The 25,911-nt window shown below is 34.8% G+C and overlaps 2 protein-coding genes across 3 annotated transcripts; both read right to left on the bottom strand.

Moving 5' to 3' along the window:
• Positions 1-317: 317 nt before the first annotated feature.
• On the bottom strand, positions 318-14,556 carry LOC110723682 (double-strand break repair protein MRE11-like). The gene is given in 23 exon segments (XM_021903026.1): positions 318-579; positions 865-1,059; positions 1,342-1,462; positions 2,251-2,522; positions 2,917-2,979; positions 3,070-3,147; positions 3,266-3,379; positions 4,393-4,475; positions 7,148-7,211; positions 7,567-7,629; positions 8,318-8,395; positions 8,588-8,659; positions 8,745-8,807; positions 8,887-8,994; positions 9,068-9,170; positions 9,327-9,418; positions 9,510-9,578; positions 9,646-9,765; positions 11,577-11,667; positions 12,684-12,700; positions 12,702-12,842; positions 13,073-13,208; positions 14,074-14,556. Coding segments are annotated over 23 exon segments (2,178 nt in total). The 5' UTR covers positions 14,076-14,556; the 3' UTR covers positions 318-546.
• A 4,851-nt stretch (positions 14,557-19,407) lies between these two features.
• Positions 19,408-25,563, bottom strand: LOC110723681 (HMG-Y-related protein A-like). 2 transcript variants are annotated; one of them, XM_021903025.1, is made up of 2 exons: positions 25,102-25,563; positions 19,408-20,228 (listed from the first exon to the last, which is right to left on the bottom strand). In XM_021903025.1, the coding sequence occupies exons 1-2, from the start codon at positions 25,140-25,142 to the stop codon at positions 19,730-19,732; spliced, it is 540 nt and encodes a 179-aa protein (XP_021758717.1). In that variant the 5' UTR covers positions 25,143-25,563; the 3' UTR covers positions 19,408-19,729. The 2 variants fall into 2 exon arrangements, with proteins under 2 accessions (XP_021758717.1, XP_021758716.1); XM_021903024.1 differs by having other exon boundaries at positions 19,408-20,215; positions 25,102-25,482.
• Between the last annotated feature and the right edge of the window lie 348 nt (positions 25,564-25,911).

Genomic DNA, 25,911 nt, shown 5'->3' with positions numbered 1-25,911 from the left:
ACATATGGTGCCACACTTATGTTATATGACCTGGGGCTGGGACACATCCAATACAATCACACCTATGTTTGGATCAATATGAAAATTTTGTATTATTAACACTCTTTGTCCATAATTTTGTTAAGTAATTGGGCTACCAGCTTATAATTAGTTAAACATTAGTACTCTATGTAAAGATTACGCTTCATAATGTCTTATGCATATTATTTACATGCATCACCAATTTTATAGAGAACGCTTATAGTAGATGCTCAACCACGAACCTGCAGGAAACCTTCATGATGAAATATATACCAAATAGTTTTAATATACAGCAATGAAGTGCTGGAAAAACGGCAAACAAATTCATAGCAAAATTTCCAAATTTATACATTGGCCAACTGGAAAATTGCCAATTATGGAAAATTCACTATAAGATCACCATATTTTGGTCCCCTATATTCATCGGTGAATTTCCAAACTTTTTCATAAGTTGGCACTTGAAACAGCTCGTTACAGGAAGTGAATTCAATGCCAATTTGGTGAGGACTAGAAGACTGCATCAACTCATCGTCTTAAAGCTCCATAATTTCTTGTGACCTGAACAAAAAAAAAATTAAAAATTAGGTCGAAAACATATATTAAGTGGTCTAAAACCCTTTTGGTTCTTTAAAGTGAGGGCAAAGGCCATCTAAATCTTCACTACTGTATAAATCTAGCTCAAGGGCAAGGGCCCTTTGAAACACAAGAAATTTCATGCTCAAATACAGCAGGAAACCGAAAGTAGAAAGGCGCAATGAAATTTAAAGAAATTATGTTCAGATGCACAGGTTAGAGCAATGAAAGAAGCCAAAGTCAGATTAATCAATCATACAGCACTCTGACCTTGGGTTGAGACTTGTTGAATCGACTGGGTATGTCATCATCATCATCATCGTCATCATCTTTGCCCATAAGCATCTTTTGAAGTGAAGAGCTCCCCGATTGTTTTCCCCTCTTCGAGGGCTGTGTAGAACCTCTACCCCTTCCTCTTGGTGCAGCTCGTTTGCGACCTTTTCCTTGAAGTTTTTCATCATCACCCTAGCAAGAAAAACAATGGCATTTACTTGAAGACATTGAAACCAAAAGGACAGAGATGTACACAGCTTTGCGCCCCTACCCCTGTAGCAGCAGAAGGGCCTGTATACATTACCCTCAACATGTTCAATGATTGTCACTGTTATATTAACTTTGTTGCTTCTAATAAAATTATGTGTAGTTTCTTTCTTTCAGAAATTATATAATAAAATAATTACCAGGCTTCAAATTCCCCCTCAGAAATTAGTTTCAAGTTATCATGCATACAAAGAGGAGGTCACATACCGAACTGTCAGGAACCTCCTGAACTAAGTACTCCTCTGCTTCATCACTCGAGGCAGAATCAACATTATCATCATCACCAGCAATATTATGAACTGAGGCTGAACCAGCAACCGATGAAGATCTGCAGTTTAGAGAGCTATTAAGAAATCATCAAATCTACAAGAATGTAATTGAGTAGCAACATTTACACTATTAGCTACTTCCTCGGTTTTTTTTTTTTTTAATTACATGCAATACTTTGCCTTTTGCACTTTTCATATACTGCACTTTTATTAGCTTAGATGATTTATATTTAATGAAAAATATAGTTGTGGGATTTGTTAGATTCGTCTCAATTTACATTTTCACAATATTAAAGTTTTGAAATATTCAAAAATACAGACGACTTGAATTTCACTTTAAGAGGAAGTGCATGTCCCAAATTTTCTCTTCCTCTCTATCCCAAATATTTCATTACTTTAAACTATAATCTACCAGGAATCAGTCAATCAGCAACTTCATTGAACTGCAACAAAAGCTTACATAATCCCCACACCTTTTGTCTACATATAAATTTCCAGTCAAGAAACAAGTAAAGGAATATACGAAATGAGATTCTTGATATGCGCTAATGGAGGTAACTGGGTCATCCAACCTTGAGGATGCACACACACACACACACACCTACCAAAAAAGAATTTGAAAACATAGATTCTCACACAGCAAAACAAATACGAAGCATGATAAATATGTCATCCAAACCAACATACATTGGGAAAAGGAGTTAAATTACTTAGGAGCTCCCCATAAAAAATCCAACCATTCTAGGTTAAATATGCAACTTTTGTGTACAATCACGTGAACATACAGAGTATAGCTAGAGGAGACAAACAGGGAATTGATAAAGAAGTAGGCATGAAAAAATCAAACCTTTGAGAACGGCGGAAACCCAAGGATGCATCAAGAGTTGTCTGCTTCATATTGGTGGCATCTTTTCCTTTACCCCTTCCTCTTCCCCTTCCCCTTCCTCTTGTTGAGGTTTTACCAGTTTCAGCAGCATCATGGGAGGAGCCAAGGGCCTTAGTGGTTGCTTTCTTGCCTCGAGCAGTAGATTTCAACCCAGAAAGTTGGGTGGCATCATCATCATCATCACTAAAAGATGCTGTATTTTTTGTTCCTGCCATGCGCTTACCCCGGAACTCCTACAAAGAGAACAGAAAATGCATCATCAACAACCTATAAGATTCATCACAACCACACAAATCCTGTGCCAGCTATTCATCAAATCCAAATACTATCCAAAAATAAGTTCAATGCTCTTAGCTAGATAAGAGCATCATAACAAATATTGAGTCCCTTGTATTATCAGAAGACATCAAGGCAAAGTGGTATATTTGAGCAGTCATTCTGTCAGTTTCAAAGTCTGACTGACTTTAGTTCTAAATTAATGATGCTCTTCTTTTGTTCAACAGATACATAATCCGTTCATCTAATATGTAGCAGATTTCCAGAAATAAGTTCAAGAAAAGGTTTCAGGAATTACATGAATACAGAGCATCGATAACAAACAGAGTTGACTTTAGAAAGAGAACAAACCTCTGATGGAGCACTGAAGGAAATAGTCTCCTTCGGGTGTGTTGCCCTATGTTTAACACGTTCCTTAAGAGAATAAATAAAAGAATAATTAGACTCAAAATTTTGCTGTAGTAATAAAGATAAAGCTTCGGAATATCTTAGATAAAATCTTGCCTCTAAACACTCTCCGACTTTGACAATCAAGTCTTCTTCCTCAAACTTCACTGTGTCTGAGTCTTCAGCAATTTTGCTCTACAGGAAAAGGTATTAAACAAAACAAGGAAAAGTAAAATATCTAAGGCTCATCATCATAAAAAAATCTACACTTGATGAGTAAACAGAGACGAATCTTCTACTGATAACAACTTACATGTGTTTCATCAAGATTGTGTTGCAAGCAAGCATGGAAAGCCAATTTGTCATCTTTACTGACAAAATTATGTAGTGCAATATCCAGATCATTGACAGGAAGGATCTCCATTTTCTGCAAGATAATTAGAAGACAATAAGCAAACTTCAGGCAGTTCATGTAGCTGTTTTCATAATCATGACATACTGACACATTTGATAACAAACTGGTTTAGCAAATATGCATTTGACACACGAAAAGGGAGGAGCAGAGGGGAAATGGAGGCCTGGCCTCCATGGCCCAAATTTGCATCCTTTTATATTTCTAAGTTGGCCTTTATTGCTGTTATTTTATGTGCAAGTATGTTATTTCCGTCTGATATAGACGTTTACCTGGCTAAGGTGGTCACAGGGAAACAGAAAACAATCCTCTTGAATAGACAAGGTTCTGGGACCAAGTCCTTGTACAAGCAATGTTGGTAATGTTTTTTTTTCACTATTTTCTTTTTCTATTCCATTTTCCCACCTATCATTTCCTCGTTTTTTATTTTCCCTATTTTCCCCTACGTTCCCCATTTCTCTTATTTCCTAATCCCTATTTCTTATGCTTACCACTTGTATAAATTCTACCCAGTTTATAATGTCGTGACTGTATTATTATATATTATTAATCCCTCTGCCTTTTTTTTTAAATGCAACCATTGAACATTTGGGGAGAATGGGAGATTTAGTAGATAAAGTTGAATTTGTTAAACAGTAGTATGTGGGTTGAAATGTCCAATGGTTGCATTTAAAAAATTGCAAAATTTTGATATTGTAGTTTGGTAGAATGTGATATTTGTAGATTATGTGAGTTGAAATATCACATTTTAATCTTTGCAGATCGAAATTTTGTAGTTTCATAGAATGTGATATTGGTAGATTAAATTGTAATATTTGTAGAATCAACCACCACCACCGCCCAATACAAAGCCCAGCCAAGTAGGGTGCGAGGAGGTCCAAATTAAGATAACATTTACCAATTACCATAACTAATCCAAACCAATAAAGAAACATGTGAATGAAGTAGAACTGTAGAATTTTTTTTTTTTTTAAAAACACGCGGGGGGTGGGGGGGGTGGATGTAAATCAAACATCTATAATACATACCAAATTACTCTCAGCAACCAAAGCCTCAATATTCTGCTGGTTTAGTTCCTCCGGTCGGAATTTCTCAGAATTGTCAATTTTCCCTAAAATAAGAAAATCAAAGTACACTTATATATAATAAATTGATACACAATAAGGAAATTTGAATGTACTACAGCAAGAATGTAAAAGATTGAATTCAAAAGGGATGTGACAAAAAGCAGCCCCAATACAGACCTGCATTTGGATTAAAAAAACATAAACAGCTATCTAGATCTAAATATACAGAAACCGTCTTATTTCCTATTACTTTTTGGTAGAAGGTAAGCATTCAAAGCAATCTTATCAAAAATGAAAAACATATCAAGGACATGCAGGCAAAACCTGCTATACAGCAGGATAAACTAAAGAGCATATACAAACTTTGAAACCACCAGTCTTTATTAATCCAGTATTTCTGCTGAAGCATGAATATTGAGGCAAGTCACATCATAAAGTGGCTCCCAACAAGAAACATGAATTATGTTCCATGAAATACACCAAAAGATCGTCATAAATTTAGTGCTGCACATGGTGCAAACCCTACTGATCTACATCTCCATATAAAAATAGGCTAACAGCACAGCATCCTCAGAATTTAAATTTCTCCAAAGATATCGAGCCACTTGATATTGAATAATGGCATACAATCAACACCAGACATTAGGAAGGCTGGAACAAACAAAAATCCTATGTAGCCTGGCATATAATTTGTATAAATCTTGCCTAAAGCTAAGGGGAAAAAAAAGGAATTCTACAAAGGCAGAGGTAGGAATGTTAGGTTTATGAGATTGTAAGTACTGCAGCCACCTAGGAATTAATTTCAATCTCTTAAAAACCCACACAAGTCTTGGCTTCCCAAAGGACTTTAAGCACTGATTGCTTCCCATCAGCATTCCCAATGGCACCAAAAATTAAAAGCATTCATAGAAAGTCTCACATTTAAGGATGCTGTTTAAAGGGTATACATTCCAGGATAAAGAAACAGCACAACCATTCATGGAGGTTTCATTCAATAAGAAGTAGCAGGAAAAGAATAGAGTTTTCCACAGCAATTGAGTTTCTGAAACATCCAAATCAGGCTTAGAAAAAAAAAATCTGCCTCGTATACCATGTAACATGAACATGGATGCGGATCCAAGTGTCCAATACAACCTTTTTAAAATAAATGGATATGGTAACACCATCCTTATTTGATACATGTTTGGCAATACGGTATGTATAAAATTTAATAAAAAGTATTCTCTATACAAAAATTAAGGGAAAAATATGGCATTTCTATAAGTGAGTTTCTTAAGTATGGACTCCTAACTTGTAGGAAATTACTCTTTTTTATTGTTCCTTGTTGACTTATAATACTATTAACATACTAATGTATAAAAGCAAAAGTTAGCATGCAACAAATTATTGGATTTGTCTCAACGTAGTCTTGTCAAAATATCAAATTTTTAATAATTTACTTGGAACATAATTAAAGATACAAGTTAAGCATTTGGCGAATGCAAAATTCAATATGGCCATATGGAACGAAATAAAATAAAATAAAAAATGGAGGGACTAGGGAGAATTATTTTTGGCCCAACATAACGACCAAATCAAGAGCATTTGTGATTGGCCATCTGCCTCATACTTCTATTAGTTATACGGTTATACCCATGCAGTCACATGCAAGCAAAGTAAATAGGTTATTGATTTGTCATAGCTTGCCAGCTTTAATTGAGGGGAGAGAGAATATACTCCATTTGCTGCACAAAGACAAGAGAGAGTATATGAATTTATCTGGTTATCTTTTAGTGAATTTTATCAATGATTGATGTACTTTACTTCACATTTAGTTAATTACTATACTATTGTTTTCTTTAGCTTCCAATTCATCTTTTATTTTCTTTACTTCGAATTTTGCTTTCATTTACATATATGTATTGGAGTAGGTTTTTATCTAGGTTTTGATTATGAATTGATGCATGATTTAACCCTAATCCTAAATTATATGATTATGCTTATTTCAATTGTGATTATTATCAATACTAAATTAGGCGTAATTTGATGTTGGTTTTGCACCAAATATCTAATGGAAGTTGGACTTAAACAGTTGCGATTTATTTAGGTAAAATGGATAGTTAGGAAGCTAGGATGCTATGTTATATGTCTCTTAGTTTACATAATTCCAAGGAAGGTATTATTGTATTTTAAACAGACCATATATACTCATGAGAAGTTTATTGGTTATTGGGGGTATCTTTCCTAATCGCAATACAACCAAATTTATAGGGATAGAAAGTATCTTTGTGTTAGACTCATGCTTGCAGGGATACACAACTCTAAATACTTGAATTCTTGTACTAGCTTATTCTTCATACATATCTAACCCAATTTGGTTCTACTATCAATTAAAAGTTGACTATAAAACAACCTTCTCTATGTAGAATCAACCCTAACTTACCCTATTACATAGTTAAAAGGATTAGCAGAGACCATCGATTATATACCAAGTTGCATAATATACACGAAACCACACAGCTATACATAAAATGCATTTCTATACGTACATCTGCATGGCTGTATATAGCGTATAAACCTGTGTATGAAAATGTTAAAGGAGGAAATATGGAGCAACAGGTTCAAGTGAGTAAATGACATGGAGATCCAAGAAAAAACATAAACAACGTTTCCTCAACCTTAGCAATCAAACAAATTAATAAAAATTGTGAACAGCACTGCCTACAGGATTATTTACCTTCACTTCGATTCTTAACCCGTGAAGCCTTTGAGAATATCAGGATATCCTGAGGATTTGCCACCTATTAATTGCAAAGATTATTATTTCGCTAACAATTAGGAGTACAATGTAGCTTGATAGTAGTACAACAACCATGCCAAATAATTTGAATGAGTTTGAAGAGCATTAAGATTATAAAAATAGTCAAATTCCTATCACATAAAAAAAAAAAAAAAAAAAAAAAAAAAAAAAAAGAATATAATTAAATTCAATATCAGTCTTTTTGCATTTAAGTCCCAACTAAAGCAAAGTATTTATCACACAGATGATAATTGCAAGTGTCTTGTAGGTAATAGGGGTGTGAATTAAGGCATAATATAAATGGGATTTCTAACAAAATAATGTGTGAATATCAAGGGACGAATAAAATGGTATACCTTGCCCACATATTTCTGACCAAATCTTTGAGGATTTATTGTCATAAATCCTGAATAATCTACCTATCATCACAAAAGACTGAAATAAGCACAGTATATAAAAGTTTTTGATTGAAAGAATGTGATTCAACAAGAAATAGAAAAGCATGATTAAAAGCAATGAATGATATGAAAAGGAACCTTCAACAAATCCTAATTTCCAACTAAGCTATAATAAGTCCAACATGACTTATAAAAATCAACTGTTTTTCCTTAAACTGCTAGAAAGAAATTTCAGAAAAAAAAGAAAAATGGATGGCAGGACAAAACATGGCAAATCTCAGAACATATTTATTACTACTGGTAAAGATTTCATCTTCAAGGAAAACCGAAATTTGGAACCCTTACGTCTTGCACAATGATTTCAACTGATGGCACCAAATGCAACCTTTGTCCCTCTGCCCCCAATAAGAAGTGTGTCAGTATTTTATGAACTTCATTATTTAGTACAAATTAAATCTTTTAGAGGCAAGTACTTAGTAGGTGGAAAATAATAGGTGGTCAAACACCAACACGATACTTAATAGGAGACTCCACTTATTGATTATAGTCTCCAGATGTTGTTTCAGTTCTAGAATATCATATTTGATTACCCGTCATTGGAGGCTAAAGCTTAAGCTCAATTATAATAATGACAATGTTAGAAAGTTACATATTCATCGAAAGTGCAGCAATTAATATCAATCATTTTTATAAATTAAGCAAGACTAACCTTTACTCGGACCAATGGAAGCTTCACCTCAGCTTTGTTGACCGCTTTTCTGTTAGACTTCTCAATCAGATCTCTGACCTAAGCAATTTAGACTACATTATCTACACTAAAATCAAATTAAGATACTATGAATATGAAGCATCACCACCAGAAACTAACTACGGAGTAGAAACTTTTTGAGATTGGGTATTGAAAGGGTGTGACAGAAACAGATGTAGGGGGGTACTCAACAGACATTAAATTGGAATTATTTTGAATAGAGCTATTTACCACTTTATCCAAGTGCTCAAGAATTGCATTCTGATCACTTTGATCGATATCCGTTACATCTTTTAACACAACCTGAAGATTGAACAACAAAGTGTAAGGGAACTGGGTAATTTTGTCTTTCACCATAATCAGCATTATATAATCTGTAAGTAATTACCTCAGCATATTCAAAAGGCCTCACAGATTGCAGAGGTATTTTGGTTGGGCGATATTGATTTCCCTAAACAAGCACAATAAGTAATCGATATGTAGTTACAGTAGAAAAGGTACAAAAGCTCAATAATAATTTATTGCACCACCTTAATTTCTAAGAGAAGAACATGTTTTGGCTTCGATTCCCCGTCAATTAACGATGTTGCAACAGAAGAACCAGGTTGTGTGATATGAAAACCCATTCCGGAAACTTCCTGTGAAATTAATAGTCCCTCAATTTTAGGAATGAATGATGAAGGTGAGTAGTCGAGAGAATCTAAACTGCACCTGGGGGTCAATTAGGCATTCATGTTCATGCCCCCAAACTACAAAATCAAGAAATCGTGGTAAAAAATGCTCATTTATAGCATTTTTAGGATTTGTTTTTATTCTGCACAAAAGAAAGACCTTGTTAGAAAGCATAAACACTACTGCTAACATCTAAAATCTCATGTTATGAAATCTCCAGCATTTACATTACATCCACATATCTATAGGATGAATAGATAAGGAATTCATTTTGAACAGAAATCGGTAGTGTTAGTACCTATTCTGGTGGAGAACAAGGATATTAAACCAATCTGAAACTTGACATCCTTCTTGTGCTTCAGGGCGCATCCACTGAACAGCATGGGGAGTCTAGGACCAAGAAATCGACAAATTTATATTTAATTAGAAACTCTAACTCAGAACTATACATATAAACTAGATAGAAAGAGAAAGAAAGCACCTGAAACATTCTGTTTAACCTTTCGTCCCGTATATTTCCAAGGCCATATAAAGCCACAGACGTGGAACCCTGCAAAAACATAATCCATCAGTGCAAAGTTGACAATTAAAAAAAACTGAGAAAATTCAAGACTAACCTTCCTGATAAGGATTGGGCAAACAGTAATCTGGCCAACCCCTGATCCTCCAAGATCCATTTTACCAAAATAATTGACAAGATTGCATGCTGAGAAGATATCAACAGCAGATAGATTGTCCTGTTATCAAAATAAAGTAAACCTTCAGCATAGCAGAAAAAAATTACCAGTAAGCATGTAATGATAACCACGTGCTTTCATTGATAAAATCTCTCTACCCAAAAGATTAATAAATAAATTTATATTTAAAAAAATTAAAGAAAAAAACCACTTCAAAAGATTATTTAAACATTGACAATGCCCAGGCAATACAGAAAAAAGAACACCCTCTAGGAAAAAACCTAATCATTGATGTAGCAGAATATACATGTAAATATCTTATTAAATGTTCACATTTAGCAAGGTGGATACCTAGAAGCTATACATAGTTATTTATAGCAAAAGTTGTAGTCTAAACAAATCAGATTTTAAAAACCACTCCCCTTTAGATTCCCACCCTACTGCTATGCATCAGTGTCAAAGGAAGGGGGGCAATTTGGGCAGCAGCATGATGATCCATCATTAATAGCTAAGAAGAAGATAGGTGGTTGAAAGAAGGCACGTTGAATTTTGTAGAGAGTTTTGTTTAGTTTTTAGATAGTTGATTGGGAGGGAGCCAAGCCTCTCAGAAGCTTGAAACTATCCACATTCAGTGCTGCTTTCCAGAAATTAATCAACCAATCCTCGTCATCTTCCTTTAATCTCACATTTCTTCTCTTAATTCTGTCCAAAGCTAAGTCAATTCTTAGCAAAAAGGTCGATAATGCTAAAAGAGGGGAAATTTATGCAGTAGCATAGTAATTCTGTTATTAGTAGCTTGAAGAAGATGATAGTCAATTAGTGTGGGTAAAAGCTCCAAAAATAGAGCAAATCAACGAGGGGGTGTTTAATATTGATTAGTGTTTTGCCAAGCATTTAGGTTGCTAATTTGGGGGAGAGCAAGAGTCTTAAAAGCTTATAATAATCTACATTTACAGCCTCAACCATATGAAAATACCCACCCTTTCCAAATTCCACCAAATAATTGATTCCAGATAATTCTCTTCATCACATTAGTAAAATTTGGAATTCTCTTCATCACAAAAGTAAAATTTAACTTTATGACTAGCAAAAAGCATTTGACATAATGTAGCTATGGTCAGACCATTCACAACCCTCTCATGGAAGGAAATTATTTAGCATGCAACTCCCTTTACATACACCCGGGTGCACATAGTGGTAGGTGCATCCAAGGGTGGTTTTTTGCTCATTTGATTGTTTTTTTTCCTCTCTCATTTTAAGATTATAAAATGAGCAAAATATACCTTAGGGTACACCTTACACCCGGGTGTATATAATTTTTTTATACTACTCTAAGTATAAGGAAGGTATATCAGTTTTAATTATTTAACCCAGAGAATTGAGATTGGTATTACAAGAGCTTCACGAGTACAATTCCTCCGAACATCAGACGAGAGCGTTATGAAATCTAAGAAAATGATCTACCCCTATCAGCCCCAAGCAAAAACTCACGAAAAAAAAAAATATGAATTCAGTGGTTCTTTCCCTATCTCAATAAGTATTTGGTAGTGACGTTCTGAGATAACATAAATAAATCAAACTCCAACTATGGAAAACCCCACATTGGGAGTTTTTGTTGATTAGTGCAACACTTAACCTTAAGACCAGTCCATCTCAAAGCTTGAGTATATAGAAAATAGTTTTATTGAGCACATTCACTAATTACTATCATGACACAGTTGGTCAACTCAATCCCCTTTTCAGTTGCTACTTGCTAGTCAATGCCCAGTATATATTGAGACCAGTACATCAGAAAGAAACAATCAATCACCAGACCTCACATGTATAAATTGAGATAAAAGGAATTAATTTGTCTGGGCTACAGGCCATACCACTCCAGCAGGATCATCATGATTGCCATGAATTGTGAATACAGGCAAGCCAACATTGTAGTGAGGGTCCTCGTAATTTACATGACCAAATCTGTAGAGCAGAACAACACATTAACTATCAGACATACAGGCAAGAGCTCACAGCCCAAAATAATAGTTGAAAAGGGTCCTAAGATTCACAACTGACAAATTGCCATCTATGCCTTCAACTTCAGTACAGCACTCTTATAGACTACAGTCAGTAGCACGTATCAGAAACCTAGAGATGAAATGCTCAAGAGACCAAGATCTCATCACTACCATATTGATAAGTTTTAAATGGTGGAATGTGAATCCCTAACATCATCCAGAATAAATTAGATTGGAATACAACAAAATATATCTTGGGGGATCCCATGCAAATTACAGGGCTTTCCAGGTTGTTCAAATCTCCTTCCTAATGGCTGTGGCCTCAGTTCAAACCAGTCTTTTGATGTGGTGCATATTTCAACCAAATAAAAAATTTTAGAGCCATTGCAAGTAGCACTTCCTAATCAGCGGTCACTTAATTTGATTCTTTCACCGAAACATGCCTCCATCCACCAGGCGTGGTAACAACATTTTCATAATATAGCCTCAATTTCTCTGTCAAAGGATATCTGGAAATCATTAACATTGACTCCAATCCAGAAATAGCCAAAATATGCTTACGTCATCATCGTTTTTCAATGGAACTTTCCACTTATAATTCCAAAATCCAGACTACGATATATCTAAAAAGTTGCTAAGCTAAGACATATTACTAACAATAAGTTCAAATATTATTAGAAAGAATTTCATTTCTTTTTTCATATGCATATAATTCTTTTTTATTTTTAAAAAAAAAATAATAATAAGTTAAGGACAAAGTAGTAGATGCAATTAAACAAAAAAGGTAATCTTCAAGAGAAAACCCACTTCCTTTCCAACACAAACAAGATGAAACAGGATTTTTAGAACAGCAAAGCATGTAAGCAACCACATCTTTGATAAAAACCCAAGTGCAATTCAGGTCCAACATTCATATATAAATGTCAAATCTACAAGTCTCTCAAAGATAACATAGATAAAGATAAGTGCAAAACAAACCTGTTTGAAAAGTTTAAAAGTCTGGTCACTCACAACTTGGAACTGCACTGGACGATCATTGAGGCAGTATTGACGAAGAATCTCCAGAGCCCTTACCAACGTTGACCTTGAAGGTTTGTTCTCGTGAAAGAGATCACCACCAAGAAGTATGAAGTCCACCTAATGGTCAAATTATAGTCACAATAAGTATAACAAAATAATCATTATTTACAACAAAAAGAGACTTATGTCCTCTAGAAGCATGAGAGAAGTATAATTGGCGTAAATCACATTTTGACTACAATATATGACAGGCAAATTACAAGCTTCCAGCAGAAGGAGATAATGGGTGTTGATTTCTTACACAATTCAATATAAAAGTACAGTAATTGGTAGGTACCAGAAATCACCTGCTTTTTCTCTGCTATTGAGCATATCTCCTCAAAAGACTCGAATGAATCATGCCGCCGTATCTCATCCTTCTCCATATAACCAAGGTGGCAATCTGTTGCTACAAGCACTCTTAATGTATCCTTTTCATCCTCCCTGAAAAAAATATCATATATCCCAATCACAAATTCACAACCACAACTCTGATAAGATAACTGCCGTAAAGTGCCAATTTCCAAGAGCACCACTCATACACAACATAAGACCCGAAATAGGACTAATGCATGATGCAAGGCGAGCTAGATGCAATCTCTGATCATATTTTCAATTGATTTTATGATTTACACGCATCACATAGGTCGAAAAGTTCACTTGAGCACGAAATTTCAAAGTATTTAATTTCACAACTCGACATCAAGCTCAAGCTTGAGACAAGGAAACAACAAGCATTTAGATAGACAGAAGCAACTTGATCAAACTCGAAAAAATAAATTGATTTCAGGTGCCGTTGAACAATTAAACTTTTCGCGATTTTATAGTTCAAATAAAGAGCTATAATTTGCTTCTTCTTCCTTCATAATTTTTTCAAGTTTAACAAAATCAACAAAATGAGAAAAACTACATGAATACCCGGCCCGGCGACGGCCACAACAGCAAATATAATTACACCACAAGTCCACAATCAATAAGTAGTCCATACTAACATAATAACATTACCAATTAATCAATTTTAAAATGAGTTCAATTCAATTCAACAATTCATTTTACAATTACTTGAAATTATACGCAATTAAAAAGTAATTAAAATGCAAATTACAAGCCCTAACTAGCATTAAAAAAAAGGTTTAATATTAAGAACTCGTTAGCAAATCAAACACAACTAAGTTAGGAATCAATTAACGAATTCAGATTAAGCATAAATTTTGAAACAATTCTGACGTTGAAGCCTATGTTTTGAAGCAAATTTTGAAATAAATAAATAAAAGTAAATGAAATGTAGGAGAGAGAAAGGAGTGCTAACATAGAAATGGCGCTACTTCTGTGTTCTGCTGATGCTGTGCTGCTTAAGTTAGAGAGAGAGAAAGAGGAGAGAGGAGAGAGGGTTTTATTGAATAATTGTAGAGGTTTACAGAAAGGAAGACGATAGTATGGAAGTGTTAAGAACTTGCTGGCGGGAACAGAATTCTCTTCTAGCTTTTGTCAAGAGAAACCAAGTATAAGAACGGGGTCTCACATTTCAATTTTTTTACACCCTACGGGTACACCGTACACTCACTCGATTTCCTAAAGTTGGAATCAAATACAGACCCCAAATTAACGTGTTTGTAGACTTGTAGTATTATAGGGTATATTTTGATGAATTGAATTGGACTGATTATAAGAGCACTCACACTAGTGAATAAAAAAAAATTGTTCATTCTCTCTCTAGCCACTTTCTCTCTCTTGTCAACCATGAGCATTTTTTGTGAGCAAATTTTATTCCACTAGTGAGAAAAAAAAAATGTTCATCGATCTCTTTCCTACTTAATTATACTATTATTTAACTTAATACAATTATTAAATATTAATTAATAATATTGAAATTTTAATCGCTAAACAATTATAAATTATAAATCTCACTAGAATTGGGAGTAAGAATAATATAGAGTGTTTTTGTGATTTTTGAAATTATACCAAAATATGTCAAAATGGATCTCTATTTGTATAGAAAAAATAAATTATAACCGTGGATGATTTATTTTTTAAAATTTTAAATCGGCCAAAATAGTCGTTTTAAATTAATTGCTGTTTAAAAACGGTAATATTTGCTCATTGGAGGAAGAAGCTAACAGGGACATTGGAGAGTTGCTGGGCCCCGCGTAGTTACTGTTCGTCTTCAAATTTGCTCATAGGATGAGCAAAATCAGAAATGCTCATGAGCATTTTTCAATATGCTCATTGATGGGGAACCATTTTTAACAAATTTGCTCACCATTTTTGCTCATGAGCAAAAAAATGCTCACTGATGTGAGTGCTCTAAGAGAAGAAAATTAAGAACTAAACTAAATTGAACCGAAGTGAAATTAAGCCGAAGACAACATGTTAGTCACAAAAATTATGTGACTTTTTAACTTGTGACAAGTGTCACCTTTTAACTTGTGCTTTTTGTTTTCTGAAATCAAAAATTAATTTATTATCGTTGTTTTGCCATTTTCTGTCAAACAGTCACTTTCTGTTTTTTTTTTCCTTTTCTTGTTTACTTTTTGGCTCGTGGGACGAGGTGTGCTTTCCTTTCCACAGAAAGGAAACAGTGGTTTCCTAATGATGACAAGATCCTTTTAGCAATGTTGACATCAATAAGGAAGTTGAAAATGAAGGAAAATGACACCTAAAAAAATTATAATCCTTGTGCTCTTAGAGCATCAGCAATGAAGAGTATGCAACAAGATAACTTGTGCAAAAAATACGTGACCACTCTCGTTGTGACAAATGTCACAAGATAACTTGTGCATGTTTGCCATTTGACCATTGGTTTTTGACGTTGATTTGGCATTTTGCCTCCAACGGACACTTTTCCCTTTTTTTTTTCTTTTTCTGTTGTTTGCTTTTGCTTGCTTTTGCACACGGGACGAGACATTGTTTCCTTTCCACATAAAGGAAATGCTAGTTTACTGCCCAATAGAGGATCTTTTTAGCTACTTCAGCATTCAAGAGGAATCTAAAAAGTACAAAAAAAGGATGGCTAAAAGGAGAGTAATCCTCTCCACTGTTGATGCTCTTAGAGCATCATTAGTGTTGGGGATACTTATATCCTTTCCCGGTTTCTCTCTCCTTTCCTACACTTGACACATCACTTTCTCTTTCCTCCACATCACTTCCCACTATTTCTATCCTTTTACTCATCCTTTCCGTTAAAAATTTCCAACATCAATGAATATCCTTTCCCACTTTCTCTCTCCTACTTACATATACATATACCCCACCATTTATTCCTTTTTCAAATTACGTATATTTATTAATATATTTAATTATTATTATTGTTGAAAATGTTGTTAATAATAATTAATAATAGATCGTTCTATTAACCGACACATTAATTAAACGAGACGAATTCAAAAACATAAAATTCATTGATTAAAAACATGAAATACATTGATTAAACGACGCGAATAAAAAAAAACATGAATTACGTTGATAAAAATAGCAAAGAAAATAACAAACATAAGTTTAAAAATAACTGAAATGTTTAATTTTCATCGGACCTCATAGACTGTGCCCATAAATGCTCGATCAAGTCGTTCTTCAAAGCCATATGGACGTCTCTATCACGAATTTCCCCTCTCGAAGCTATCAATCTACCGAAATTATCTGGATCATACTATCCGGGAGTTACGGTGAATGTTGTTGCATTCCTAGTTGAGGACGACCCCGGCATATTCTCAGGCTGTTCATCGGCAAACTCGAGTGGATCCTTATCATTTAAATATGTATCACGCTCGTCTTCAACAATCATGTTGTGGATAATGATGCAAGTCATCATAATTTTCCACAACAGATCTACACTCCATGCCAAAGCAGGCTTCCTGATTATTGCGAAACGAGCTTGTAACACACCAAAAGCACGCTCAACATCCTTTCTCGCACTCTCTTGACGTTCAGTAAATAACGTATTGGTGGAATATTATTGAAATTTATTGGTCTTGGTTGACTACTACACCATTGAAAAAATGCAGCTTGAATTTGAGGATTACTCAACAGATTAGGGTCAACAGGAGGATTAGATTGGTTAAATTGAAAGTTTGAATTGTTAGGAAAATTCGGGTTACCACCGTAATTAGAATTATTACGATCCATATTGAAGACTCTAAGAAATTGGAAGTGAACTGGAGAAAAATAAACTTGAAAATATGGAGATTAGAATAATTTTGTGTTTAAGAGTATTGTACAAGTGAAACTGAAATTTTGTGAAAATATAGCAAATTTATACTCATTTTATAGACAAAAAAATTTTATGACCGTTGGTGTTTTCGGATTTCAAAAATAAGTTATTGTTTGCAAATTATAGCCGTTATAATATTTTGGAGAAAAAAAAAATCAAAGCCAATAAGATGCTGCCACTTGTCGGAATGAAGTATGACCAAAAATTGAAAAAAAAAAGGAACTAGCCGTTGGAGATTGCAGCACGCGTGAGTTTTTGTATATTTTAATGTGTAATTTTGCACAAGGGACGAGGTAAGCTTCCTTTTACCAGAAAGGAAATGGGTCATTTCCCAACACACAACATTCATCAGGATTGACTAAAGGGTCCTAAAAGGATTGGGAAAGGTCCCGATGCTGCTGCTCTTACTCTTAGTCCCCTTAATTATTGAGTGAGGCAATGACCCCTTAGCCACCAAGGAGTGCTACAAATACTTTAAGGACATTGCCTAGTCATCAATTGTTGAGAAACCAGCAAGGCAACAATGCATACTTATTACTTAACAATAGTTGAAAGGCTTGGTCTCCTTAGTCATTAAAACTTATAAAAATGTTTTTGATTAATTATATGAAAAGAGAGCTGACAAACTAAATTAGCTAATAGTTTAGGGACTTTGCATTTAATGTATCAACATGTTTATACAACAAATTATCCAAAAATTCGTTTAGTAAATAGCTATTACGGAGTACAAATTAAAATTTGGCTATACATTATTGTATGTTTTTCAGATTGTTGTTGATCATCCAAAATTTCATATGCTCAAAAAAATTGTTGCATCCTTGAAGGTGCATTAGGAACTAAAATAACTAAAATACCAGGTACCTACACATATAATTATCTCAATTAGGAGCTATTATATGAATGGACTATTTTTGCAATTATGGTAGCTTCATTTTGTTCCATCTTCCATATGTTATTAAAAAGCATGAAAAGTAACTATATTTGCAGTTACAATTAATGGTGTCAACTACAACAAAAAAATCCACATCAAAACTCTAAAAAGTTAATAACATACCTCACAAAAGCTCATACGATTGTTCAAAAAAACATCATACATAAGCATAATTTAAGTAAATCAACACCAAAAAATTTCACATCAAGTATTAAGACAAATAAGTACTTCATGCTTCCTTTTTATTTATTTATTTTGTTTTTATCTTGTGTGTTCATATTATCAACCTTTCATATCTTTGATTATCCATTTGCATTGAGACGAATCTAACAAGATCTCATAAAACTACATTTATACAAACTCTTAAATAGTTTTGACTCGCATTAATTTATTGTGGACCACTAATATTAAAGATACTATGACGATTTATTAATAATAAAAAAAAGTCACTATAATAAAATAAAGGTTATTGTATTAAAATAAAAGTCATTGTGTTATTGTAAAGATCATAAAAGGTTAAATTTTTTTAAATGAAAATTTTAATATATTGGTCAATATGAATAAAATAAAGGTAACTATATTAAAATTTGGGCCATTATGTTCAACATAACGACGTACGTCAGATTCATAATATTATCAATGGTCATATAAGTTTTAATAATTGTTACAGTACTATGTTAAAAATTAAGGTTATTATGTTAAAATCATGGAACTATGTTCAAAATACAGTCAGTTGGACGCATATGGATCTCAGATTCACAATAGTATTATTGTAAACCAAGTCCATACTAAGTTTTTTCCCTGTATTTATAGGGTAAATCACAAAATGTAATTAAAGTGGAATATATGAATAATGTATACTACTAAGGGCCTGTTCTCATTGACTGAACTGAGCTGAACTGAGCTGAAATAATATTTTATAAGAGAAGGAAATTAAGAGCTGAGCTGAACTGAAATAATATTTTATAAGAGAAGGAAATTAGGAGCTGAGCTGAGCTGAATTTCAACGTAAGAGAACAGACCCTAAAATTGCAAGCAAGACTGGTTTTGAATTCAACGATGATTTAGGTTACATTCTTAACTCCTCCTATCTTCCAAGAGACCAGACACATGTGATCCTGCAAATCTACGTTATTTGCCAGTACTTCTCTTCTTTATTCTAACTTTCCTCCGAAGATCTTCTTTCCTACTGCTTCACACTCCATCATACTTTGTACGAAGTACTTCGTATTTTGTATTCTGCATCTCCTTGAATCCGGTTAACGAATGGTTAACATGACACAAGCTTCAGAAAATTGATGACTAGCAAACTTGTTCTGCTTGACAATGGTTGTTGACTTGTACTGATTTGCGATGAAGTCATTTGCAGTGATAACCACTTATGTCAGCCCATAACACGAGAGCCACAACTTCTTGTGCAGAAGACAGACAAACAATAATGGTACATTGTACATCCAAAGTACGGAGTACTTTGAGAACAAAAAACAACACCAAACTAACATATGTAGAATACAAGTAAAAACACCTTGAATCAGAATCAATGTTGTCTTATTTCAAAGGTAACAGCCACGAACAAAGCATCATCATTAGAAACAAACAAACCAACAAATTCCACAATGTACACCTAAATTACACCTAAACACACACAAAGCCTTCTCCTCAATCCCCTCTTTATCTTATCTCTACCCAAATTACCACTTCACACACTAAACACCACCAATGGTTGGTCACAAGCACGTCAACGTACAAACCTGAACAAAGTCCTAAAAAACCAGGAGGTTAAATGCTACAAGTCTGATTTTTGCTACAAGCTAATGCTATTTCTTTTCATCCTTGTGCTGAAACCCCTGCACCCCCTATTTGAGGCTTCACCTTCGGAGGCCTACCTCTCGGTCTTCCAGATTTTGCGTTTGATCCAATACTAAGGTTGGCATCAAAGCTGTTGGATGTAGAGACTTTCACCTTCTTCAAGGGAGCATTAGCAGCAGCAGGATCAAGAATATCAGCACCAAATTCATCCTTCTTGGGTCGGCCTCTTGGCCGAGCTGGTCCAGCAGGAGTTGTTGGCATGCCAGGTTCCTTGGGCTTTGGAGGCCTTCCACGACCACGACGGATGAAGTTGGGATCAGGCTTCATATAATTATTCTTCCAAAAAATAAGTTCTCCAGTCTCTTTCATCCTGTTCAAGTGGTGCCTTAGCAGTGTTGAGTGGCCAGCAGGCAGGTTCTGGTACTTAGATTCAATGAATTTCGAAATTGAAGTTTTGTTTGAACCCAATTTCTCATTTAATGCATCTATGGCAGCAATAATCATCTGCGCATAAGAACTGAAAACTATTAAAACTTCTACCACCACAGAACTTCAAAAGATGGTACATTGAAGTGCTGTTCAAGAAGCAAAGCAAAATGCAATTTATCAATCAAGCATCTTTTAATAACACTAGTGTTTAGCAGATCACCACCCCCGCCCTTCCCCATTCCACTCTACCCCTAAGAGATAAATGGCAAGGATCTTGTATTAATCACATCTACGTTTTTCAAAAATTATGCTAAGCCTAAACAGCCCCATTACTACTCATAAGAGGAAATGCGATAACAGAGATTGTCAATGTTAAGCAAAGTCAAAGCTATACAAGAACAGAACAGAACCAAGCAACTATCCATTAACTGTGTAAGCTTTACATTGAGCACTTAAAATTCTATCAGCACCACCAGTCTATAAAAGCAGAAACTGACACGCAGATACGATTAATGGAGAGGGATCATGTGATAGTGAAACTGTTAGAACATACCAGAATATGCTAGAACATATCAGAATGTATTAGATTTTTCTATAATACTCTTGTAAAATATTTACCTTCCTTCTTTAGGCAGATTGTGTGAAATTACTCCATGATTTTAGGAGTAATTATAGGGAGTGATTTATGCCGTTTAAGGCAAGAGGAACTAATATATAATGCTGTAATCAGTTCACCAATATAAGCAAGCAGAAAAATTAAAAACACCCAAAAACAGCCTAAATTATCTCTTTAATTTTTAACTTGGTATCAGAGCCAGGTTCCGATCACCGGCGACCGGCAACCGATAGCTTCATCATATACCATGGACACCGAGGAGCAAGCCGTGGTTCCAAAGCCTGTAACCATGGAAGATCTGTTGCAACTTTTCACACAGTTAAACACCAACAGAACGTCCATAGAAAATCAAAATCAAACAGTCCAAATCTCTGAAAAATTAAACCACAACAATTATACAAAGTGGTCAAAAATAATGCAGCTAGTCCTTGACGGCAGGGGGAGGCTCAATCACATCACTGCCTCCCCTCCACCAACAACCGACCCAGACTACGTGAAGTGGCGACAGAGGGACTCAGGGGTCATAGCATTAATAATCGAGAGCATTGATCCCGATTTACAGAATCAATTCCTCGATTATACAACAGCTTATGAACTATGGAAAGGCATAGAAACAATGTATGGCAGTGGCAGGGATGGTCTACAAATTTTTGACCTCACCGTCAAAGCTAACAAACTGCAACAAGGGACAGATCAGATTGAAGCATACTACAGCAAACTAGTTTCAATCTGGAAAGAAATTGACAGAAGGCAACCAAACCCCATGGAGTCTCCCGGAGATAAAACAAAATATAATCAAATCATTCAACAAAACCGACTATACCAATTTTTGGCAGGATTAGATGAATCCTTGGACAAAGACCGACGAGATCTCCTCCATCGAGAGCCCCTACCCACCGTGGAAGAAGCATACTCAACCATCCGAAGAGAAATCGCTCGCCGGAATATTATGAAGACCACACCAAATCCCTCGTCAAACCACTCATCGGGAATTGGTGGTGGTTTCGCTGCCAAAGGAAGAACCGAGAGACCGAACTTCCGGCAGGAAGATGAGAAGGCAAAACTCCGGTGTAGTCATTGCGGTGGGTCGAGGCATACGAAGGAAGGGTGCTTCAAATTGGTGGGCTACCCTGACTGGTGGGCAGATCGGAAAAAGAAGGGAGGAAAGGCGAGCTCAGGCAAGGCAGCCTACACCTCCGGTGAAGCAGCCACTGAAGGAGAGGAGACAGCCACCGCGGCGGCCGTGACCTCTTCAACCTCAGGACAGAACATGGAAGGTATGGCTCTTGATCCTTCTTCTCCATATGACAGATATTTTAGAGATATACCTCTTGAAAATAGGTTTGATTGTTTATCTGAGAATCTTATGTAGCAAAACCTTTGATAAAACCAGCAGAAATGGCGAATAAGAACCATCTCAAGTCACATTTGATAAAACTGGATAATAATAAAAGCCCATCAAACCAAAAAACCCCCAAGCCCGTTATCACAATACATAAACCCATTATCACAAAAAAGACTCCTTGGGCCGAAATTAATAAACTTGTAGGTGGAAATCTAGTCTCCTGGAAAAGCAAGTTACAAAAAGTGGTTGCCATGTCTAGCGCTGAAGCAGAATTTAGAGGGATTGCTAAGGGAATCACTGAAGTTCTATGGCTCAGAAGACTGCTGACTGAACTTGGGCATGCTCCTAAAAGAAGTTGTAAGTTATATTGTGATAATAAGGCAGCCATACGAATATCTGAAAACCCAGTTCAGCATGATCGCACAAAGCATGTGGAGATCGATAGACATTTTATTAAAGATCACTTGGACGAAAAGATAATAAGCCTGCCATTTATCCGATCAGAAGACCAGTTAGCAGATATCCTCACCAAAGCTGTGACTACACAAGCTTTTAAAGAAGCTTTACGCAAGTTGGGTGTTGGAGATCCCACGACCCAACTTGAGGGGGAGTGTTAGAACATACCAGAATATGCTAGAACATATCAGAATGTATCAGATTTTTCTATAATACTCTGTAAAATATTTACCTTCCTTCTTTAGGCAGATTGTGTGAAATTACTCCATGATTTTAGGAGTAATTATAGGGAGTGATTTATGCCGTTTAAGGCAAGAGGAACTAATATATAATGCTGTAATCAGTTCACCAATATAAGCAAGCAGAAAAATTAAAAACACCCAAAAACAGCCTAAATTATCTCTTTAATTTTTAACTGAAACAGATGTTTTTTTTATGGAATAATCTAAAGCTCAACCAGCGATAATTTAGGCTGAAACGACTTCCGTTAGTAGGAAATCAAATGTATCATAAATCAATTTAAAATTGCGGATACATATATATAGATTAGGATACTAGAAACACAGCAAAAGTCACATGACTAGAAAATGGATATATACAACAAACTTCACTCAACGGAATATTTGAGGCACAGAAAAAACTTCATCCAGAAAACTGCCATAACTGAGGATAGAGAGGCTACCTTCGTGCCCTTATAGTTGGAAAGACTGGAAGTTTCTCAGAGCATGAAATTATTTTTAATTGAATAATTTTCCTATAATACCTAGGATATACTCCCCCCAAAGTCAACAGCTGGCAAACTAAAGGAGAGAAAGACTGGTGCAGAAAGGAATATCCCAAGATAGTTTAAAGCCTTTTCCAAAATCCTAAACTAGTAACTTCCGGCATAGCATGACTCTTCTTCTAATCCAGGGGAAATTCGTATAATGGAAAGCCCTTTACATGTCACGGGAGCAAGATCAATAGCAACCATCACCTATCATATATGACAATAATAAAAGCACCTATACGAATTCAAACACACTCATAAAGTCATGCTTATAGAGATAACTCCATACATCATACAAACATCTTTACACTGCCATTAAATACAATAGACCACTATGATTTAGAAGTCTCCGACCCAATCTTGGCTCAATACCTCTCACATGCCACTGAGGCCAATAGGCCATCACATTTTTAAAACCATCTTCTATCCCTATAAGTTTTTTCTCCTATATAGGCACAAAACTTGATGCAAAATCTAAGTCTTGACAATACAGGCCTGGCCAATAACGATTGGCTTGCTAGCAAACATGGCATGGAAATAGCATATGAAAGGTAAAATTTTAACTATTCATATATGCTACAAAATCAGCATATTTCAAATCCGTCCCTAAAAGATCATGGGAAATCTTCCAAAAGTACACCCACCTATTCCAAATATATGATGCATCTTGTCGAACTACGAAACACCAAGTCTAATGTATAGTGTACTCAGCCAAAAACAATCCATCTTTGCATCATAATCTTCCCAAGTTCCTTGACTTCCTACATATCCTTTTTACACAGCCAACTATCAAATTTCAAGTGCTACCTAAGAATCCTCATAATATTCTCTTTACCCACCAAAACTTACACTTTATGAGTTAATTCATCTGTTTGCCACAGTCAACTCCCCATCAAGCATAAATTTCACATTACTTGTCCATCAAATAAGTAACTTTAACATGACAACTACATTTTTTTCAGCACTTTCCCATGATATTAATACAGTTGAGCATTTAATTTACATGAGCCAGACTAAAGTAGTTCCATGATTCATTCATGTAATCAACACATTCAAATTAGCAGTTTAACTAAAACCAAAACCGGATCCGACCCAACTCATGATCACCTCTATTTCACCCAAATCTTAAATCACAACAACCAAAAGTATAATCATAATAATTTTTTATTTAGCTAAAAAATTAAAAAATTTGAAAAAGCAGCTAAATTTGCTGGAAAGGACAATGCAAAAACTCAAAGACAGTTATAAAAAATTAACCAAAACCATGAAAGCTTGAGCCTTTTTTGGTAACACACAGCTGGCAACCACACAATACAGATAATAAAATAAGCAATTCATGTAAAATAAAATAATAAAAGGAAAAAAAAAAAAAAAAAAAGAAGTGGCAATCACTCAGTGGGTAAAAAAAAAAGAAAAATAAATGCTTTAAACAAAAAAGGCAAATTCATCAGTAGAAATGTAGAATAATATAATACTATAAACCCTAACAACAACTGCATTATTATCACCCACAAATTCCCATCATTTTTGTCAAACCAAAACACAAATTTTCTTCATATTTCCTCCTAATCTATAGAAATTAAGCCATAACATAGCTAAAACAACAATAAATCAGATATGTTATCGATGATTTATCATGGGTGTCAATTAACTTAGCTGGTAAAGTCTCGAGAAGTGATACCCAAAACCCGATATTAGATCAAATCTCGTCTATATCATTTACCCTTTATGGGTTACGACTCGATAATAAAATAAGAGAGAGATAAGATGAATACCTCAGGATAGGGAGGATTAGAGCGATGTTTATTGAAATCATAGTGAGAAGCCATTGAAGTAAGTTGTTGTTTTTGGTGGGTTGATGTTGTTGTTTGAGGGAGGGACAAAGAAAGACCCCACCACCCCTCACTCCAATTTAGAGAGAGAAAATGAAAGAGAATTTAGAGAGAGAAAGAAACGTTTTTGTGTGATGAGATGAGTGGTGAAACAAATGAGAAAGATGGAGAAAGTAGTGTAGTGTGATTTAAAGAGGGATAATAAATTAAATTAAATTAAAATGAAAGATAAAGGAGTTTTTTTTTAATTTATATATTGTTTTTTTTTTTATACAATGTTTTGGATTTGAGGATCAACGGCTAAAAATGGATAGAAGGATGTAATCCAAGGGTTGGTGTTTTAGTTGAGGAAGTGTTGTTTTGGATTGGTGACGTGGCAGTTTGGAATTTGGACTCACTTGGGTGTTTTTTTTTTTTTTTTTTATAAGACACTTGGGTTGTTTTTTAATGAAAAGAGAAAAGAGAAAGAAAACAACGGTGGCTTTAGAATTTTATTTGGTGGAGGTCATCTAACTTTCTTGTTGTCATCACAATGGTATGGCTTAATATATTTGAGGTTATAAACTTATAATGGCCCTTCTCTAGAGTTTTTTTCCCTACACTTGTTATTTTTTTTTCTTATTATAATTTGGTTTGTATTTTTGTGGGTGGAGGACTAGGGATGATCATCATGGAGGCATGGGCTAACATTTATTTTAGTTCTTCAAAAAAAAAAACATTTATTTTAGATAGGTTAGTTTGTATCTCAAATAA

The sequence above is a fragment of the Chenopodium quinoa genome, unplaced genomic scaffold (genome assembly GCF_001683475.1).
Source record: "Chenopodium quinoa cultivar QQ74 unplaced genomic scaffold, ASM168347v1, whole genome shotgun sequence".
Classification (NCBI taxonomy): domain Eukaryota; kingdom Viridiplantae; phylum Streptophyta; class Magnoliopsida; order Caryophyllales; family Amaranthaceae; genus Chenopodium; species Chenopodium quinoa.
The sequence above is the reverse complement of the archived record's forward strand: the minus strand, read 5'-3'. Positions and strand labels throughout refer to the sequence as shown.